Here is a 22,258-nt window from a genome sequence, read left to right on the forward strand (position 1 = left end):
GAAACAAGTCACATAAACTTCAAATGACCCGGACAGGTCCACTTATCGCACCTAACACACCACTTTCCGGTTGACATGTCCCGTGACCTACCACACTCGTAACATCTTCCTCTTTTCCACTCCCTTATTTTCCTCTTGTGGCGTGTTTATGCTCTTTTCTACTCCTAGAAGTGGAAGTTCCCATCTCCTGACTTCCTCGGGAATCTGTGGTACCTGACATACTTCTGTTTGGGACTTTTGCAGTTGGCCTGCACGACTGGGCAGGATAGCAATTCTCTACGGTGCTCTGTCTTCATTTTTATTTAATTAAACACTGATAAACAAATAACTTATCAATCGAATAGTTAAAATATGGTAATTTTGTGTTGTAGTAAATATAGGATTAAATCTTGACTGTTGAGCATTTACAACGACTGTTAGACTGCTAAGTGTGGTACCTGCCTCAGTGCACGATGTCTGTAAGTTAGCGATGTTAATCTGTGCATCGCTTACCACTTTTTATCAAAAATGGCTCTGAGCACTATGGGACTTAACATCTATGGTCATCAGTCCCCTAGAACTTAGAACTACTTAAACCTAAGGACATCACACAACACCCAGTCATCACGAGGCAGAGAAAATCCCTGACCCCGCCGGGAATCGAACACGGGAACCCGGGCGCGGGAAGCGAGAACGCTACCGCACGACCACGAGCTGCGGACCCACTTTCAATCGCTACGCTTCGTGTCGACTTCTTATGTTTACGACTATTGCCAACTGCAGTGATCTAACAGCTGCAGCTCTACAGTACTGCGGTGAACTCATATTATGTGTCAACTTAAAAACAAATAGTGCAACAAGTGCCTCTGAACGTGAACAACTCTATGATATGCTTTCATGTAACTCTCTTCTTTCACGTGTGCAATTTATACCATAACAGCTGATTATCTACGCACAAAGTTGAGACAATTTATAGCAGACAGACAACATTCCCCTCTTACCTGTCTTCTCAACATGGCGACAAAGTTCTCCTTCCTGCTTCCTCCACAGTCCACTTAGGTCGAAGCTTAGCTTATCACCTACAACTTATATCGACTTTTATCGATATTTATAGATCTATAGATCCCCAATGTTATTCACTTTGTACACTGAGCAAGCAGTAAAGGAAACAAAAGAAAAATTTGGAGTATTAATTAAACTCCAGAGTCTTCTTCTTAGACTTTGAGATTTGCCGATTGCAATGTAATTCTATCAGAGACAACAAAGGACTTGGAAGAGCAGTTGAACAGAGTGAACAGGTCTTGAAAGGAGGACGAATATCAACAAAAGCAAAACGACGACAGTGGAAAGTAAATAAAATGATCGTGTGGCATTGATGGCCATACGGTTCCATCCAGGGAAGTTCGACTGCCGCATTATATTTTGTGTCAGGTGACGCCACATGGGGCGAATTGCACGTCGGTGATGATGCAAGGCTGGTGAGAACAACACAACACTCAATGCAAGAGAGGAGAAAATCTCCAATCCAATCGAGAACCGAACCCAGGTCCACTGCATAGTAGGCAGACACGTTACCACTCATCTAAGCTACCCGAGGAGGTGTAACTGAAGGAATCAGATTAGGAAACGAGACACTTTAAGTAGTAGACGAGTTTCGCTATTTGGGTAGCACAATATATGATGATAGATGAAGTAGAGAGGATATAAAACGTAGACTGGCAATGGCAAGAAAAAGCTCTTCTGAAGAACTGAAATTTGCTAACATCGAGTATAGATCGAGGTGTCAGGAAGCATTTTCTGAAACTTTTTCTATCGAGTGTAGCCACGTATGGAAGTCAAACGTGTATGATAAACGGCTTAGACAAGAAGAGAACGGCAGCTTTTGAAATGTCGAGCTACAGAAGAACGCTGAAGATTAGGTAGGTAGATCACGTAACTAATGAGGAGGTACTAAATACCATTGGAGAGAAAAGAAATTTGTGGTACAAACTGATTAGAAGAAGGGATCGGTTGGTGGGGCACATTCTGAGACATAAAGGGATCACCAATTTAGCACTGATGGGAAACGACGAGGGTGGGAGGGAGGGGGGGGGGGAATAGTAATGGGAGACCAAGAGATGAATACAGTAAGCAGATTCAGAAGGATACAAGTTGGAGTAGTTACTCGAAGATGAAAAGGATTGCACAGGATAGAGTACCATGGAGAGCTGCATCAAACCAGTCGCTAGACTGAAGACTGTATCAAAAACAACAACAGAGCGAAACTATTGCGTCTGAGATCTCAAAGTCCGATTTTTTTTAATACGTGGCTTAAACATAGTAGTGGCTGCCAAAAACATGACGGCCTCTACAGCTTTAAACTTCAGAGTGTCTCAGCTTCATTCGTAATGATGTAACAAAAAAATGGTTCAAATGGCTCTGAGCACTATGCGACTTAACTTCTGAGGTCATCTGTCGCCTAGATCTTAGAACTAATCAAACCTAACTAACCTACGGACATCACACACATCCATGCCCGAGGCAGGATTCGAACCTGCAACCGTAGTGGTCGTTCGGCTCCAGACTGTAGCGCCTAGAACCGCACGGCCACTCCGACCGGCAATGACGTAACAGTGAGAAAATTAAGACGGATCTATTTTCCATGGCCTAAAACTCGGTTGTATCTTAGGGCCATTGAACAATCAATGAGCATGTGGTTTTTTACATGAGGGTTACACGACGAACACAGTCCGTGGAGGTCTGAAATGATTTGTCATAATGATAACAAGAAAGGTGTTGCAGAACTTAGCGTGATTGAGATCGTGTTGTTTGTCCATTTTACCTGTAGTGATATTTCACGGTGAGTTTTTTTATTTGTATTTTGGAAGAGTCAAGTGTTGTTAAATAATTGTGTTAATTTAATCACTCTAACCTCACATAACGATGTATGTAATTTTGGTACCATCCATTCGATATTAAATTTAGCGGGTTACCACTAAATATCATATAAATATTTTCTTTCTACTGGCCCTTTAAACGCATTAAAAATAACGGCTGTGTCACAAAAGAAAAACTGGTTGCGGAAAAAATACTTTAACAGTGGAAATGCGACATCAGAATCAAACATTGTGTTTGAGATAAACCAAAGAAATAGATGAAGAATATCACGTTCCAGTTGTTGTTGTTGTGGTCTTCAGTCCTGAGACTGGTTTGATGCACCTCTCCATGCTACTGTATCCTGTGCAAGCTTCTTCACCTCCCAGTACCTACTGCAACCTACATCCTTCTGTGTCTGTTTAGTGTATTCATCTCTTGGTCTCCCTCTACGATTTTTACCCTCCACGCTGCCCTCCAATGCTAAATTTGTGATCCCTTGATGCCTCAGAACATGTCCTGGGAAAAAATAAAGGAAATTCAGCAATGTGATCTATAAAAAAAATGACATTTTTAAAAGGATAAGGGTTGTCAAGTATGACGTCAGTCCTGTGAGAGTGTTTTTTTATGAGTTTGCAACCTATCTCCTCAATTATGTGTTGAATGTTTTCCAATTTCTGTCTTCCACTACAGTTTGTACCCTCTACAGCTCCCTCTAGTCACACGGAAATTATTCCTTGATGTCTTAACAGATGTCCTATGATCCTGTCCCTTCTTCTTGTCAGTGTCTTCAATCTATTCCTTTCCTCGCCGATTTTGCGGAAAACTTCCACATTCCTCAGCTTATGAGTCCACCTGATTTTCAACATTATTCTGCAGCACCGCCTCTAAAATGCTTCGTTTTTCTTCTGTTCCGATTTTCCCACAGTCTGCAGCTCACTGCCATACAATCCCTGTGCTCCAAACGTACAACGTCTGAAATTTATTTCTCAAATTAAGGAGTATGATATCAGTAAATTTCTCTTGCCCGCCCGCTTAGCCGTGCGGTCTAACACACGGCTTTCCGGATTGGGAAGGAGCGCCTGGTTCTTGGCACGAATCCGCCCGGCGGACTTGTGTCGAGGTCCGGTGAGCTGGCCAGTCTTTGGATGGTTTCTAGGCGGTTTTCCTTCTGCCTCAGCGAATATAGGCTGGTTCCTCTTATTCTGCTTCAGCTACACCATGTCTGCGATTGTTACGCAAACAAGTTCTCCATTTACGCATACACCACCATTACTCTACCACACATAGATGTTCACTCGTCTGATGTGAGTCGTTCCCTGGGAGGGGGGATCTATCGGGGGGCAGAACCGCACAATAACTCCGAAAAAGTGCCTTGGCGCAGGGCGGCGGAGGGGTGAAGTGGACTGCGGTAGTCGTCATGGGGTCGTGGACCACTGCGGCTGCCGCGAGGACAGAGCCTCTCCGTCGTTTCTAGGCCCTCGGTTACCATACAATACAATACCATACAAACTTCTCTTGGTCACTAATGCTCGTTTTCCAGTGCTAGTCTGTTTTTTATGTCCTCCTCTCTCCATCCATCATGGGTTATTTTGCTGCCTAGATAGCAGTGTTTCTTGATTTCGTCTGCTTCATGATTCTGATCTCTGATGTTAAGTTCTCGCAGATTTTTTTTTGTAGTGGAACCACAGGACTGACTACCTTTGGGAATTTATTCTTTGTAGGTGAAAGGCACACACATTTCACTTCACTTTATTTAACAAGTTACTCTAGGCCTACACATTGTGAGGTATCTGAGCGCACATTGGGTTCTTTGTTCCTCTAATTATGTAACTTTTTCTTATGATAGAGGTATTTGTTATCATTTTCTAATTCGTTCCACGAGCTGTGGCACTCGCAGCTTTTCTATTACTGGTGCACAAACCTATTGCCCATGGCACTTTGTAATTACACCAGTGCTGGGTTTGAAGAGCTTCGGGGCATGGTTTTGCGTTTTTTTTTTTCCTTTATTGTCATCTCCATTCACCATCAGGGGCGGGCTGTCAGCAGCTTAAGCGCTGCTCTTCACCTAAGAGTCAGAAATAGACAGGAAGACATTTAAAAACAATATAAAGCAGATAACATGGCGGAATATAGAAACACAAAAGGTGGAACAGAAGCAAAGAAGACATATAAGCGGTGACTGTAAATCGTAGATAAAAAATCGAAAAAAACACACACACTACATCGAAAGGCACCAGGCTAAGTATGGAAGGCGTAGCAAGGAACTGTCGTGGAAGTGGACGATAAACAGGTCGAGCACACAATTAAAACCCACATCACTAGATGATACTGTATAACGACACCGAAACACAACACTAATGTAGCACACTAATAACAAATAAAAACCTGGGGGGATCTGCAAGAGGGGGGGGGGGGGGGGAGAAAAGGGAAATGGGAAGAAGGGGAAATGAGGTGAGGAGGAGGGGAGAGAAAGGGCGATGAGGTGGGGGCGAGCTGAAGGAGGGCTCAGGAAGGAAGGGATGGGGTGGAAAACAGACAAGGAGGGGGTGCAGAGATTCAGGGAAGGAAGGAGGAAAATACACTCTGGGAGAAGGAGAGGAGAGGAAAATGGGGCGCCCTGGGGAAGGAAGGGTGTATGTCACGGTGAAGTTCGTCATCCAGGAGAGGGAGGTGCTGGAAATTGCCCAGATGGAGGGTGTGGAGGTGAAAAGAGGGAGGGACACAGCTATAGAGGCGCGGCAACGGACGGCTGGAAAGGAGAAAGGAGGAAACCAGGGTGTGGGGTGATCAAGACTGTAGACAATGTATAGGATGCGGAGATGTTGGAGGAGGGTCATACAGGAGAGATATTTGGGGAAGGAAGGCAGATACGGAAAGCAAGATGGAGCGCATGGCGTTAGAGGATTTGTAAATGTGGGTGGGTGTGGAGATCCAGGCAACGCTGGTATAACAGAGGATAGGACAGATGAGTGATTTGTAAGTGTGGAGGATGGTGGAAGGATGCAATCCCCACGTCTGGCCAGGCAGGAGCTTCAGGAGGCAGAGATGGGAATGGGCTTTCTGCTGGATGGAGGTGAGGGGTCCAGGTGAGGTGACAGTTGAGGGTGAGGCCAAGGAATCTCATGGTGGGGGTGAGCTGGATGGAATGACCATAAAGGGTGAGGTAGAAATCTTGGAGATGAAGGAGCTGTTGGTGCAACCAATGATGGTTACCTGGGTTTTGGAGGGGTTGAGATGAAGGAACATCTGGTTACACTAAGTGGTGAAATGGTCAAGATGGGACTTGAGGGTATGTTGGGACCATTGAAGGGTAGGATAGAGAGCCAGGAAGGCAGTGGAATCAACATACTGGAGAAGGTGGACAGGTGGGGGTGACTTGGGCATATCAGCTGTATACAAGAGATAAAGAAGAGGGGAGAGGAAGGAAGCGACCAGATCTACGAAATTGATAAGCAGGGTGTAGGTTTGGAGTTTAAAGTGGAGACCAGGATGCCATACTCGATCACAGGCATTTTGGAGGTCGAGAGAAAGACAAATGGCAGAGTGGCGTGAGTTAAGCTGGAGGGAGAGAAGATGAACAAGGTTAATGAGTTGGCTTCAGCGGAGAAGGAGGGTTGGAAGCCCCATTGGATAAGGGGAAGGAGGTCGTGTTGATTAAGGTGCTGATGGATACGGCAGGAGATTCGAAGACTGTAGAGAAGGCGGAGGTGAGGCAGATGTGCGATAGGAAGAGGTGATGGAAGGGGGTTTGTTGGGTTTGAGGAACAAGAGGATGCGTGAAGTCTTCCGCAGGTCAGGGTAGAACCGTTAGAGAGGATGACGTTATTGAGATGGGCAAAGACAGTCAGGAAGGAGAAGGGGCTTTCTCTAAGGTGGCGGTAGGTGACACAGTCGTGACCAGGGGCTGTGTTGCGTTTGTATTGGAGGATAAGTTTAATGTCTTGTGCTGTGATTGGAGTATTGATGTTGGAGGGAGCAACTGCCCCAAATACTGGAGACTATGAGCAAGTTGAGCGAGCGAGTTTTTGGCACATTCCATGAAGGTGGGGAAAAGAGAAAAATCAAAGTGGGGATCATCTGGGATGGAGAAGACCTCGGAAAGGTCGGAAGCGAAATGGTTGGCATTACTGATGTTGTCAGGAATGGGGCGGTCGTTATGGAGAATGGGATAGTGGGGAGCGAAATGGGAAACAGTAAGGCGTTGGAAGGCGGACCAGTACTTGGAGGAGTTGATAGTAGGGCGGCGTTGAGTCGTGTGCAGATCTGGCGCCAGTCCCGTGGTGACAATGAATATTGGAAACAACCAGCGCCAAGCCACTGGTAGCCGCAACAAAATTTTATGAATCCAGTCAGTCAGTAAATTATGTACAGGCCATACCAATGCCGGATAATCAGTACCCACAATGGTGGCACCTGAGCAAATCACCTCCTACTGTGGAATCTAAAAATGTGAAAATAGTGGAGGCATCCTCGGACTCGAAACAGGACTTACCAACGTCATAAACCTAATCTCGGTCACTGTAGGCCTTCGCCAGGAGACCTAGACTAAGAATGATGGCAATAGGGCTATCCAAGAGAACATCAATATGATTCGCAGTCAGGATGGTAAGAAAATCGAAGATGAGCTCTATCAAGAATTGACCATCGCTGATTGGGACGAAAAAAAAAGCATTTAGCCAAGTGTCAATGGAACCATCAATGGTGCAGCAATCATTATCCTCCTCGACACAGGTGTAAGAGTGTCGGTGATTAATGCATAATTTTTCAACAAGGTAACGCAAATAAAAAGACTGCCAATTTTGCCTGTTACGAATTGGAAAGTTGTAGGAGCGCTGGGAAAGAAGGCACAAATTTTAAAGTACCAGACATAGCTTGAAGTTTCCGTTGGAAATGATCGTGTTATATGCACGTTCCTATTAATGGAAAACTTATCAAAACCCGTGTTGCTGGGCCCTGAGTTTTTACGGGACAGAGAGGCTGTAATAGATCTCGCCCTGGGAACACGTGTACTTAGTGTACTTAAGTACTGGCAGCAAATATAGGTTGAAGCTGAATCGGGAGTTCTGTGCGAGCCGTCTGCTGACAAGAGGATTAGACTATATGTTGGCAAGCAAAAATTGTTGGTGTTAGAGTACGGTCACGCACAGAAGTGTCATACTAACGGAAACAAAAATGCACCCAATACCACGAGTGACAAAGGCGCAGCAGTAGAGGAGAAGGTGAAAGAGGCATCTTACATTGTTGGTTCACAGGATGGACAATTAATAAAATTGCTATCCAGATACCATGAAGTATTTATACATCGACTAGGTATCATAAAAGGTTATGTTTATGATATGAAAGTCTATCCCCTTAAGATATATTGTAAAGCTTCATACTCGGTCCCCTGAACAAAGAAAAATGAAGAATAAAGTAAATCCGAGAATATAAGTCGCCAATCAGAACTCCACAAGGCGAAATTTAATAAAGGAAACTAACAAACAGGAATACTGTGGCGATGAACTGGTGCCCCTAAGAACGCATCCCACGGCGTCGCTAATCAAGAGCAAGAATAGAAAATGACAATTATTGTACGAAGGACCATTTAAAATAATCTCAATCCCACATGACGGGTGTCATGTACTAGAGGACGTCAGTGCACGGAACCTAAAGGGACTGTATTGTCATAGAGAAATATTTGCAGTAGGAAACCACTTTTGTGTCTCTGTAAAGATAATACTATGTCCAGTGTAAATGCACAATTGCGCAAATGTAAATATGTAAATAGTAGTTGTAGTGAAAATGTTATCATAAGTAATTTTGTGAATTTATTTGTACTAGTCTGTAAGCTTACATGCCATTAGTTATACTGTAGTATTAACGAAGTGTAAAGGGTAAATAAGTCATGTGACTACGAACCTCACCTATGAACCTCACACGTGACGGACGTTAGTTGTGTGTTAGTTCGCGTGTTTGTCTGTATCCGCATTTCACCCGTTTGGAGCATTTTCTTTTTTGTGTACCGTTTTGGAAACGTTTTCCTTATTCGGTTGTATTTGCCGTTTCCTATCGTGAGCTTTTCTGCTCTTACGTTAACGGAACATGGACATCTGTCCCGTAATCTGGTAATAATTCTAACAAGAACATGAATGAATGAGTATAAATGAACTTAAATAAAAATGTATGCTATCTAATATGGAAATGTACTGGTATCTACATAGTTCAGTGATGATCCTACGATCAGAACAATGTAGAGGATTCCAAGAGTCATCTCATAATTTTTTTTTTGGCAGTAACGCTGGTTCTGTAGCGCCTAGCGAAAATGTTTGCATACCGCAGAAAATAAACAGAGCACACGATGGATACCAGACTGAGAAACAGTACTGGCGCCATCAGTAGTTCAGTTCGTCAGCGCACCTGACGATGGCGACATGTCTGATCGCCGAAATATTGTGCCAGTTGGACACTATGAAGCGGCAGTATACCCGTGGACTGTTCGAGCAACAAATACGCCGGGAGAAACTGAAGAATCACATAAATACTTGTGTTCAAAGTATTTTCTGTTGTAATCATGTCAAGCGTGACACATAAGAGTAGGTAACTGTATTCTCTTGAAGCCCCATGGACGGTTTTGTTCCCTGTTTTTCGGATCCAGTGAACCCAGATAGGAGGGTGGAGGGGGGAGATAAGTTAATCCGGGAAGTCTTCGCCGCATTTTCCAAGATCTTACAGTTACTGAAGTCATTTACACAATCACATCAACATTAATTGTGTAATGTGTCACTCAGTGTTATATCTGGACGTTTCCAAAATGAAAACAGGGTGTTAAGGAGGTGGAAGTGAACAATAAGCAACGTGGATATGGTGATTTGATAGGAAAAATTACAATACATCAACTAGTTCTTTTTCTTAGCCCGAGGGACAATGTAATATCCTCGCCTACGTTTTATTCAAAATAATATTCACGACAGCATTATATGTGGAATGGGACTGAACATTGACCTATTCTCCTAATAGTAATAAAAAACACTTCACCGTTAATAAAATTATAAATAAATATCGTCAACGACATAATTTAAAATTTTGTAAAAAATTATATCTCAGACAATACCCATGTAAAAAGATAATAAAAAATTTCCATCTTTTGTTATCTATGATTTTTGGAAACATCTTTCTTCTTGTTCAAACTGTATTCATAGGATGTGATTGATGTCTCACAACACAGAGATCTATAAAAATGTGTATCATGTTCCTAACCGGTATTTGAAAACAGAATTTATGTGTTATTGAAATGAATTTTCTTTGGTTAGAGTTTTATTTTATTGTAATTCTCGTTCTATACAAATGTTAAGTTTTTTGCTCACCTACTAAAGAGCGCTGCCATTAGTGGTATTGATCTGCAGCGAAGTGTATTGGTAAATGGTGAATGTTAATATGTTTTGTAATACTGAGAAATACGTTCAAATATTAATAAATATAGTAAAGGTGAGAAACGAATTAATATACACTATTTATTAAGAGTAAAACACAGCCTGAAGCAGAATCGATAAGTGATTGTCTTATGTTAGCCGCCATCTTAGGGGAATATTGCAGGACCAGTTTTAATTTGATTATCTATACAGACATAAATGTTGTTGGTTGTAATTGCAATAATAATACTGTTTAGGTGGCCGAGGACCCACTCTGAGGTAATAAATTCCAGTTAGACTGCGAATACATTGAACTTCTACGAATGCAAACAGCATCATACATATAAATTCTTATCTGCTGATGTATGAAGACTGGTAATTATGTAACAATTGTTATGTAATATTTTGACAGCAAAATACGGTAGTGTTGTGTATGTGTGGTCCAACTGTCCATTTTACTGAAGGAAAAGTGTTGCCACCTCGAATAACAGTAGCATTAAATTTGATAAACGATCTGCCGCTAGCAAAGAGCCGTACGGGATTGGCCGAGCAGTTTTGAACGCTACAGTCATGGACTGTGCGAGTGATCCCGGTGGAGGTTCTTGTCCTCCCTCGGGCATGGCTGTGTGTTTGTGCTTAGGATAATTTAGGTTAAGTAGTGTGTAAGCTTAGGAACTGACGACCTTAGCAGTTAAGTCCCATTCGATTTCACACACATTTGAACATTTTGCTAGCAAAGAGTATTTTAAACAACAACACTGGAATTACTGAAAATCATTAATCTTGTTTAGTTCAGATTACTTGTGATGCATTTAACTTGTTTGCTGGTTATAAATGATTACTTTTGTAAATGAGCTTAGTGACATTTACACTGCTTGGCAGACAACATTGCTATGCGTTCCCAGGTGGAGGTTTCTTTAACAAAATAATATTCTTTAGCTGGAAAAATCTGTGATTAAATAAAACCTCATGTTACATTAGTAAGAAGTAACTAATTTTATTGTAATCTTGCTGAACTTGTACAGCACAACACAATCACAATTGCACCATATGTCAAGAAACAATGTATGTTGATTTCATTTCCAAAGTTAATTGTTCAGGAAATTTGTGAGCTACAAAAAACCACTTCCAGAAAGCAGATGCCACTTATTGTTGCTCCTTCTCTATCATGTAGAGATGCACTGGTGCTTTAAAACAGTTTAATAAAACATGTTTAAAAGAAAAAGTTCGTTTAAAACTGTTTAAACTGTAAAATTTGATATTTGTGAAAAGAATAATATCGTAAGAAGACATCATTTATGTATATGAAAACTCAGAATTTACAGCTATACATAAAGTAATCATTTTAAATCTAAAGGCGTTACTTAAATGGTTTGCTTCCTTTACTGCAGACAATGGCTATGCACCTGGACTAGAAGTAAACCAAAATTAATAACACTCCATTTGATCCTGAACAGTGAGATCACTGGATGTATGAAATAAATTCACATAAAAGCATTCAATAGTTGACAGCACTTCCTCAGAATTTGAACAGGGAGATCACTAGAACAACAAATAAATTCATAAAACTATAGATACAGTTTCCAATATCCAGATGACAATGACACTGAGTTCTCATGAGATCAAAGGAAGTTATTTTCTTACAATCACTTGTATATGCTTGATCCGAATTGTACCTGGGTTTCCACTCCACTGACACTGGTTTTTCTGTCCGTATTTGAACCAAGACGTTTTGGACTTTGGTGTGATTCCAGTCATGAGTAGACTAATTGCAATATGCCCTAGCTGGTGTTCGTGGTAAATTTTAAAATCCTGGATGCCACACTGCACAAACGTTGCTGCATGCACAATTCCAGCCTCTAGCTCAATGGAGACGTGTGATTAAAAACAGCCCTGACACAATCTTTCAGGAACAAAACAACATTAGCTTGAAATTCCTCTAGATTTCCTTGAATCAAGTTGAAGCAAATTATTTAGTGTTGCTGCATAGTTAATTCCTTTTATTTCCTCATTTACATTAAGAGCCCATGTCCTACTCTGTGGGTCCAGAAGGTTTGTTGCATGTGGATCATTTTTAGTGTAAACTTTTTCCTACAATTTTTCCTATCTGATTAGCCTTCAGTGGAAAATGTTTTACTTTCCTTCAGCGGTACCTCAATATTAGCTGACATCGTAGTAATAATCTCATGTAGCTCCAACCAAGTGGTACTGCCTGCTTCTGCTCACATTATAGTGTCACGTTTAGGGTTCAATAACTTGAAAGCATCTTCCATTTTCAGCAGTGTCTCATCCTCTAGTATGGCTGTCTTCATGGTTTTGTCGAATAGCATAGTGGGAGGGCATAGCTTCCCTGTTGCTTAACAAACTATCAAAATCTATTGCTACAGCAGCCCATCATGAGGTGGAAGTTTGAGAGTGACAGAAGACACACTGCAGTTATCTTTCCTCTTAGCCACCAATATTGCATTTAAACATGGATATTCTTCAAAGATTCAATTACTATCTTAATTACACAGTTAAGTTTATGAAGCACTTCTAGTACTACAACGTCTTCTGTCTACAGATTTATGCTATGCCGCCTATGTCGATGATATGCACATACTGTCAGTTCAAAATGTTGCCTGCAGCTGGCATACTTTGAGAATTGTCTGTTAACAATAGCAATGAAATTTGCATTTCCTCACTCTTTGACAGTATCCAGATGACATGGGACATTTCAATTTTCTCTTCAGAATGAAGTCTCATGTGAAATACGAGATATGGAATGGTTATTATGAAACTAATCACCTTGTGGCCTGCAATATCTGTCAACAGTTAGCCACAATTAATATGAGTAAATATTGCTTCTGGATGATCCATGTAACAGCTGGCTGCACACATTGGTGTTCAGTGGTGGAAAAAATCTTGCCAGCATTTGGATTCTAGCACTGGAAGCAATACACCTGCTGTATATACTGTTCTAACTATATCTTTGGCAACTCCTCAATCTGGACAGTTATAGATGGAATGCTAGATGAGGACATACCAAACTTTCAAATATTGTAAATGCTTGCTCAAGACTGTCACTATGAAGCAATTGATTCGACTGTGTTGTCTGCTGTTATCATTCTTTTGACTACTAAGTAGGGTAACATATTTGACTCGACTCAGATACATGCATTTCTATATTTAATTTTAATCTAATACCTCACAACTGATAGAAAGTAAATACTGAACAAACATAGCTCATTTTTTTCCAATCTTTCCTTCTGGCTTCCCGTTTAATCCTCTCCAATGTGGAGCAACTATTAAATTCTGATTTGCTGTCTTCTCACAGGAACAGTGATTGGCCACCTTGAGTAACTAAAATTAAATACGATGAGAGGTAAAGATAAAATGGGTTTGATTTTGATTTAGTCATGACTATAAAATTATTTTAATCTTCATTTTGCCTTAGTAGAGCGAAGCTTCTCAGAGACAGTGTTTACTTCTGCTACAAGGTTATGGGTGAAAGCCATCTGCATACAATGATGTTTTATCCTAGGTTGAATTAGACATTCACACAGGCGAAACACTCTGTTGATTGTTTTGATAGTTTATGTAACCCTAAAAATGGACAACAGTTTCTGACTTCGTCAGTCACTGCACTAGCGTTATTTTGTAAGGTTTCAGTGTACATTTGTGCACAGCTGCATAAACAGGTGCTATTGTCACAGTTTATCACCAAAAGACTAGAGATTATTAATTCACTTAATCAAAAATTTCAGGTGTGAAAGTAGATTTTAAACTAGCAAAGCAATGAATGCAAACAGAAGGAAGTCAATAAATTTGGAGCATTACTTGCACTGATACTGCCTATCAACTGGAAATAAAAAAGGTGGAAACAACCACCATCAGTCATCTCATTGGCTCATTATCTCTTGGCTACTTTAAAAACCAGCACAAAATTTGAATTTTTATTTGTTTGAAGATTAAGTAACTATTATTGTCTTTTATAAAACAGAAATGTTAATAGACCTCTCCCCTCTTGACTTTTAGCACTAGAGTTTACATAGGCACTAACTTTATTGGCTGTATTGGCTTATATCTGACCTCATTGAAGTATAATAGTCTCAGAAAAATAGACAATGGTGGCCTCTAGTTTATCATCAAGTATGACCCAGCCACTCTCTCATTAATGGCATGAAGTGCATACACCTGCTCAATACACCACCAGCATCATCAAGTGCAGAATGCTACAAACACTGACTTAAATTAAACAAACCATAGCAGATGGTGGTGTTTCAAGTTTGTAAGCATCCTCAGTCAGTTGTGATGAGTTGGTGGATGAAGACAGTGAGGTAAATTGAAATACTTTAAATATCTTGTAAGAAATTTTAGCTCCTGTTGTTTTGAACTCAGGGTGTTATGTGGTCTGTCAAATCTGTTTAGTGCTTGATCAAATAATGCATGTGCCCTTTCTAATGTAGGCTACCAGTACAAGTTTCACAAACATTATCATTGCAAGTTGCGTTTATTATATTTCCACACTTACATATTTGATCTATAGATTCTTTTTAAATACCCTGTTTCAAAAGAGTATATCTCTCACATGTGAGCATTACTTTTTATAATTAAATTTAGGATTCTAGTTTTTTTTATCTTTCATAGATGCTTAATGTGTTCTCCACTATATGCATAGCCTACATTCAGTCAATAATCAAACTAACATGTGATATTATCATATATTTAACTTGTACTATTCTCAGGTGTCTTCTCAGGTCCCATTCTAATTTCTCCATGATATTGCAGGAAACACATTTGTTGCCATGTGCAGGTGGTCTCTAATGACTGCTGGTCTCCTCATGTCTGCTTCCTACATATGTTTTCCATTATTCCCATTACACCACCCCTCCCCTAATATCACTCCACTCCCATCAGAGCCTGTGCATCTGCTGCAATCAGTAGTAAGGGGTGGCAAAATCCCACCTGCCTACTTCCACCACCAAAACAACACCACCCACCATGGTAGATGCACAGGCAAATGACAGGGGTGGAGTGACGGAGGAGTAATAGCCATATTATGTAGGATGAAGATGCAAGTAGAGCAACAGTCATCATGGATCACCTGTAGATGGAAACAAGTCTGCCAGCCATAATATCATGGATAACTTAGTATGTGACCCAGGCAGACATCCAAGAACTGTGCAATAGTCATACTTGTTCCACAGTTTTACAAGCACATCTGGAGTTGCTCCATTCGCTGCTAGCACTCTGCAATGGATCAGATCACACAAAGATATTTGCAGGGAAGGCAAAGAGATGGTCATTCACAAAATCCAACAAAAAGTGACTTCAGATCAGATGATGTTTTGCAATGCATGTTGGGTAAGAACTACATGAGAGCAACCACATGAACTGACAACTTACAACTGGCTCTAAGCTAAGCTAAACTTTTAGTTTTGGTCCATAAGCTAGAATTTACCCCAAGTATCAATTTTAATTACTATTTCTGAAACACACTGTGTTACCTTAATTTTAAGTTGTTGACAATTACATTACTGACTTTTACAAAAAACGACTATGGAGTTAGTTGTGTAGTTCTGTAGATAAGGTTACAGTTCATGAAATGAGAAAACATTTATCAGCTGGTGCAGTGCAATCAAGATAATCAAATATAGTAGAATTCCTCATTATGATCATTATCTATTACTTTTTTACATTTTGCTGCTTTTTTTAGCAAGTAATCAAAATTGCATTACCCTTAGAAATTGATTTGGCATTTTATCCTGAAAGTGATGTTCTTCTCTGTCTACAAGTTAAGCACAGTGATCAGAGCAATCATCAGTTTGTCTGTGGTGAATCTTTCAGAGATTTTCATGCATCTAGCTAAGGACATATTTTAAAAATCCTTGAAACATGTAGTGCAGTGAATGTGTTCAATTTCTAGTGCCTAACGAAAATGAAAATTAGAAAGGACAGCAGTATTACGGCAGTATTTCTGTTTATGAATAATCTAAAATGTTTTTGTAAAACATCTGGAGCAAATTAAAACTGTATGCATATGTATAGGCATCTCAATGGCAAAGCATCAGTGTTGTTCGCTCAGAAGCACTGGTTTTAAATAAATGAAAGCACATATGTAAAAAATGAGATCATTTTATTTAAATAAATTAATAACCAAACTGCTACAACACAGTTTTCAGGTCTGACAAGGATACAGAACATTTCGCTGCTGGCAATGTTATTCAACAAACGATACAACATACACACTGTTTACAGTTTAGCAACATGATAACAATACGAACAAATAGTTTTTTCTGTATATATCACAATAAATAGGGGTCGGCTGACAATAACACAGTGTTGAGAGATTGACAGGTAGGCTACCTAAAGCTGATTTTTGTAGGTAATGAGGATATAATGTCAACAGCAGCACACAAAAAGTAATAAGTTCTTATATGTTTCTTCCTTGTAATTTCAATAATAACCTTTTCCAGTACTTCAGGGAATTTCTCTCATGAGAGTAGACATTGTGTTGCTAATACTGTGTAGATATGCAGTACATTTTCTTTTGGGATTCTTAGTTCATAGTGAGACATTTCTTGCGGAGATCAAAAACATACTAACCACCTACAAAAGGTAATGTTGACAGTGATGTATATTGCTAACTATATAGTAAGTGGTTACATTAAAATTCTTCTTTTTACAGTTATTTGTGCATGTGTAAAGACACAGTCCGATATGTCTTCCCTTTCTGAAGCCTTGTTGAGATTTGTGCATTAATAATAGCATTAATCTTTATTAACTACTTTTGTATATATTTTACAATAGGAATTCAGGAGTGTAATTCTCTTTAATTTATACACAGTGACATATAATTTTTTCTATCGGATATGTTAAGGCTCCGTTCCATTCTTCTAGTACTTATCTAGTCTGCCTATACATTCATAAAGTTTGTTAGCCTCTGTAACATACTGTGATAAATGGTGTCCTTGAACTTACAATTAAGTACAAATATCTAGAGTATCATCATGAGTATAAGAAATTCAAATGCAGCTGAAATCAAGCTTTGAGGATTTAGGCATTTCTGTGGTACAACGCTATAAAAATTTAACCATGATGTTGAAAATGTATCTTTTCTCAAATTATACAGAATTATAGATCTCCTGTTACTGTTAACCATGCAAGGTGAACTGAATCGTTTGAAATGAAGTTTCTCTGCTATGTGGGATAGTCATTACTAGAAAACGGATGAAGTACTCACATTAGACAGAAATTAAAAGTAAAGTTATTTTCAGATGCTATAAGAAATACAAAATGAAATGAGAGAATCATGTTCAGCACGTGGAAGACAATACATTCACTAAACTCGCTTTGAAGTACAATCCTAGAGGAAAACAAAACATTAGCCATCCTTTAAAAAGTTTGCGTGAACAGTTTTGAGGTATAACAAGCTAATAAGCCCAACCTTTGATGTACATGAAAATATATAGGGGCTGAAATTTCCTGGCAGATTAAAACTAAGTGCTGCACTGAAACTCGAACTGGGGACCTCTGTTTTCGAGGGGCAAGTTGTCTATAGGTGCTTTTCGTTGAATCTGTTTGGATATGGGAGCTATGAGAAAAATCTCTATGTTTAGTCCTTTGTAATGCTGGGGTACGAATATGGGTCACAGTTAAGACAGAGAGTGTCAAGTACTCAGAACGAGATATATGCATCGCCTTTGTCACATGTATAACTATTTCCTCAATTTTCATTTCGCAAAGTACAGCACGAAAAAATGAAACACACCATTCACTATTCATTGGTCGCTGCTACTGGTAGAGTTCTGCTGCATAGAATATCCTTTGACTGCTAAGGTTAACGTGTCAGCCAACAAAGACACTAGTGAATTAAGTCTCCATAAAGTACTTCAGAATTAGGGAGTGGCTGTACGTAGGGATATCAGAAAATAACTTACACGTGCCATCCTGATGTAAGACCAATACACAGCAAGAGTGGTACATTGTCAGAAGAGAGTACATGTTCCAAGTTTCCTGCATACGCAGGTCTACTGAGATGTGGATAACAGGGCCGTCACAGTGTACGATTGGAATGGTGCGGTAACAAGAATCATACTCCAAAGTCAAATTATGTGAACAAAATGTTTAAATTGCATATACATTCAGAATGAAATTCTGGCGATCTATGGACAGAATGTATTGTTGTGTACAGCAGTATTGAATGGTGCCAACAATTTAACCAAAGCTGCGTAGATGTGAGTGGTGGTGATTTGGAAGTCCAGGTCTTGTACAACGTGATTTCCGTTTTGTCATGCTTGTATCGTTGAGGAACTGAACGATTGGTAGTCATTTACAAAGACTTGTGTTTGTGTGCGTGTGTGTGTGTGTGTGTGTGTGTGTGTGTGTGTGTGTGTGTGTGTGTGTGTGTGTGTGTGTGTGTGTGTGTGAATTTGAGGTGTAAGGCATCATTCCATAATAGTTACTTGCTATAATAGTGTGTAACTGACTTTCCAGAAGTCCACTCATATGAAGAAAAAGTGGTCGTATAATACTTGTACGAGGTGTAGTTAAAGTTTTAACTATCACCTCGAAAAATTAAAATTACATAATTAATTTTTTGTTTGCTTGTAGATACATGTCTGCAGTCCTGGTACACATCAAAAACCCCGCGTCACAGAACCGCAGTGTGACGCCAGAAGACGCAAAACGTAATAGTATAGCCCACTGCTAACGTGGTCTATAACGGTGTACTGTGACTGTGTTGTCAGAAGTACAGTACTATGTTCCTTCGGACATGCATGCCTGTCTGAAGGAACACGCACTGTGACGACTACAGCCGTTATGAAATACATGAAATATATCTGCAGTTACGAATATGGACAACCATCAGCTGTGTAATGGAATGACGACAATCAAAATATGTGTCGAATCCGGATTTCTTTCAATTGAAATGTCCCCCCTGAATGGGAATATACATAATAGACGTTCTAGTGCAGGCTGTAGATACACGACTGACGACATGAGGAAGTTTGAGACTGGCCGTGAATCGTATTCGGATAGCCTTATGGTAAGGTGGCCACTCGGGATAAGTGAGAAATCCGGTTCGGGTCCCCGACCAGCACAAATTTCCATTGTTGTCATTCCATTACAAAGCTGATGATTGTCCACATTCCAACTGCGAATACATTTCATTTATAATGGTATAGTTCGTTATAGGCAGCAGGGGAAATGTTTCAGCTATGTCAGGCCAATCCAGGTGGAACTACCTCATGACATGCCACTTAGTCAACGGGTTCTTCTCTGACGCTGGGATATCAGTCCGTACAACGACATGGACATGCACCTACAAATAAATTTAAAAGAAGCTTTACGTTTTTTATGATTCCGATGTAGTTGTAAAAGCTTTATGATTGTAAAAGCTTTATGACTATGGTAGTATGAACGTTAATCGTACGATGTTGTGCGACAAAAGAGCGTACACGACGGGTGCACACAGATGGAATGAATTAATTGGTGGACTTCCACAACTAGACGTCTGCACAGCCTGTTGGCAACGAAACGACGAAGTGGTCCAACGAGGCCGGCACTGACCAGCAGTCGTGTCAGTAGCGCTTCAGTATGTCAACGACACGGTCGTTGAGGAGCCTGCGCTGGTCCCTGGCGATGAGGAAGTCGATGTGGGTGAAGTTGTCGTAAGGCACGCGGAACATCCCGATGCGCCGCGGCAGCAGCTCGTAGAAGCGCTGCACCTCCTGCACACAGGCACACACCAGTGAGCATTTTACACTACCAACAAAGACCTGATCACCTAACGTCCAGCCGGCCGGAGTGGCCGAGCGGTTCTAGGCGCTACAGCCTGGAACCGTGTGACCGCTGCGATCGCAGGTTCGAATCCTGCCTCGTGCATGGATGTGTGTGATGTCCTTCGGTTAGTTAGGTTTAAGTAGTTCTAAGTTCTAGGGGACCTCAGAAGTTAAGTCCCATAGTGCTCAGAGCCATTTGAACCAACCTAACGTCTAGATACACACCAAGAAACGTCTACTGTACCACTCACTGACTCCTTCTCAAGTATGCGGGCATGAACACCCGTAGAAGTTTATCCTAGAAGGAGTAAATCTAAAATTGACATTTTTTACATTGCTCATCCGATGAACTCGAAGACATTGTGTGTCAAGAACAATAGGGTGTTTATAAAGTCACGTATTATTTTCCAACTAACCACATTATTATGTATTACAAACAACATGAACATACATTGATACACTACTGGCCATTAAAATTACTACACCACGAAGATGACGTGCTACAGACGCGAAATTTAACCGACAGGAAGAAGATACTGTGATATGCAAAGGATTAGCTTTTCAGAGCATTCACACAAGGGTGGCACCGGTGGCGACACCTGCAACGTGCTGACGTGAGGAAAGTTCCCAACAAATTTGTGATACACAAACAGCAGTTGACCCGCGTTGCCTGGTGAAACGTTGTCGTGATGCCTCGTGTAAGGAGGAGAAATGCGTACTATCCCATTCCGACTTTCATAAAGGTCGGATTGTAGCCTATCGCGATTGCTGTTTATCGTATCGCGACACTGTTGCTCGCGTGGGTCGTGATCCAATGACTGTTAGTAGAATATGGAATCGGTGGGTGCTGGAGGGCAATACGGAACGCCGTGCTGGATACCAACGGCCTCGTATCACTAGCAGTCGACATGACAGGCATCTTATCTGCATGGCTCTAACGGATCGTACAACCACGTCTCGATCCCTGAGTCAGCACATGGGGACGTTTGCAGAACAACAACCATCTGCAGGAACAGTTCGACGACGTTTTGCAGCAGCACGGATAAATCAGCTTGGAGACCATGGCTGTGGTTACCCTTGATGCTGCATCACAGACAGGAGCGCCTGCGATGGTGTACTCAACGACGAACCTGGGTGCACGAATGGCAAAACGTTATTTTTTCGGATGAATCCAGGTTCTGTTTACAGCATCATGATGGTCGCATCCGTGTTTGGCGACATCGCGGCGAACGCACATTGGAAGCGTGTATTCGTCATCGCCATAGCACAGTATCACCCGGTGTGATGTTATGGGGTGCCATTGGTTACGTGTCTCGGTCACCTCTTGTTCGCATTGCCGGCACATTGAACAGTGGCCGTTACATTTCAGATGTTTTACGACCCGTGGTTCTGCCCTTCTTTCGATTCCTGCGAAACCCTACAATTCAGCAGGATAATGCAGGATCGCATGTTGCAGATCCTGTACGGGCCTTTCTGGATACAGAAAATGCTCGACTGCTGCCCTGGCCAGCACATTCTCCAGATCTCTCGCCAATTGAAAACGTCTGGTCAATGGTGGCCGAGCAACTGCTTCCTCACAATACGCCAGTCACTACTCTTGATGAACTAAGGTATCGTGTTGAAGCTGCATGGGCAGCTATACCTGTACACGCCATCCAAGCTCTGTTTGACTCAATGGCCAGGCGTATCAAGGCCGTTATTACGGCCAGAGGTGGTTGTTCTCGGTACTGATTTCTCAGCATCTATGCACCCAAATTGCGCGAAAATGCAATCACATGTATATTTGTCCAATGAATACTCGTTTATCATCTGCATTTCTTCTTGGTGTAGCAATTTTAATGGCCAGTAGTGTAATTCTAAAACTGACATTTTTTTTACGTAGCTCATCCGATGAACTCGAAGACATCATGTGTCTAGAACTATAAGGTATTATTTTCCAGCTAACCACATTATTATGCATTACAAACATTGTGAACATACATTGAGATATTTTAAATACATATTTAGTGTATTTGAGTGTGATGGGCCTGCAAATGTAAACATAAGTTCCATCGTTCCTGTATATCTGGAAACATCCTTGCTAACATAGCTGGCGTTATTTGTTTCACAGCTGCAAAATGTGATTTTCCAATTGTTGAAGATTATTGATTTTACGTTTACATCAATACTCCCCCAACTAACTGACAGTGTGGAGCCGATGGTACGTCTGGTACATACATGCTTCGAGTAGCCATTCGCCTGGATAACTGTGTGTCGGGACTTGACTAT

The 22,258-nt window shown here is 40.9% G+C and overlaps 1 protein-coding gene across 3 annotated transcripts in view; it reads right to left on the reverse strand.

Annotated features, from left to right (window-relative positions):
• The window catches only part of LOC126267588 (lipase 3-like), a 164,376-nt gene that overhangs the window by 7,882 nt on the left and 134,236 nt on the right, over positions 1-22,258 (reverse strand). For 2 of the 3 annotated variants that reach the window (XM_049972889.1, XM_049972887.1), the window contains one exon: positions 16,325-19,939. The exons of the other annotated variant lie outside the window; for it this stretch is intronic. In XM_049972889.1, the coding sequence (XP_049828846.1) occupies positions 19,809-19,939 (131 nt within the window). In that variant the 3' untranslated portion in view covers positions 16,325-19,808. Of the gene's footprint in view, positions 1-16,324; positions 19,940-22,258 lie in introns of those variants that run through there. 3 annotated transcript variants of the gene reach the window in all.

Source organism: Schistocerca gregaria, chromosome 4 (assembly GCF_023897955.1).
Source record: "Schistocerca gregaria isolate iqSchGreg1 chromosome 4, iqSchGreg1.2, whole genome shotgun sequence".
In the NCBI taxonomy this organism is placed as follows: Eukaryota; Metazoa; Arthropoda; class Insecta; order Orthoptera; family Acrididae; genus Schistocerca; species Schistocerca gregaria.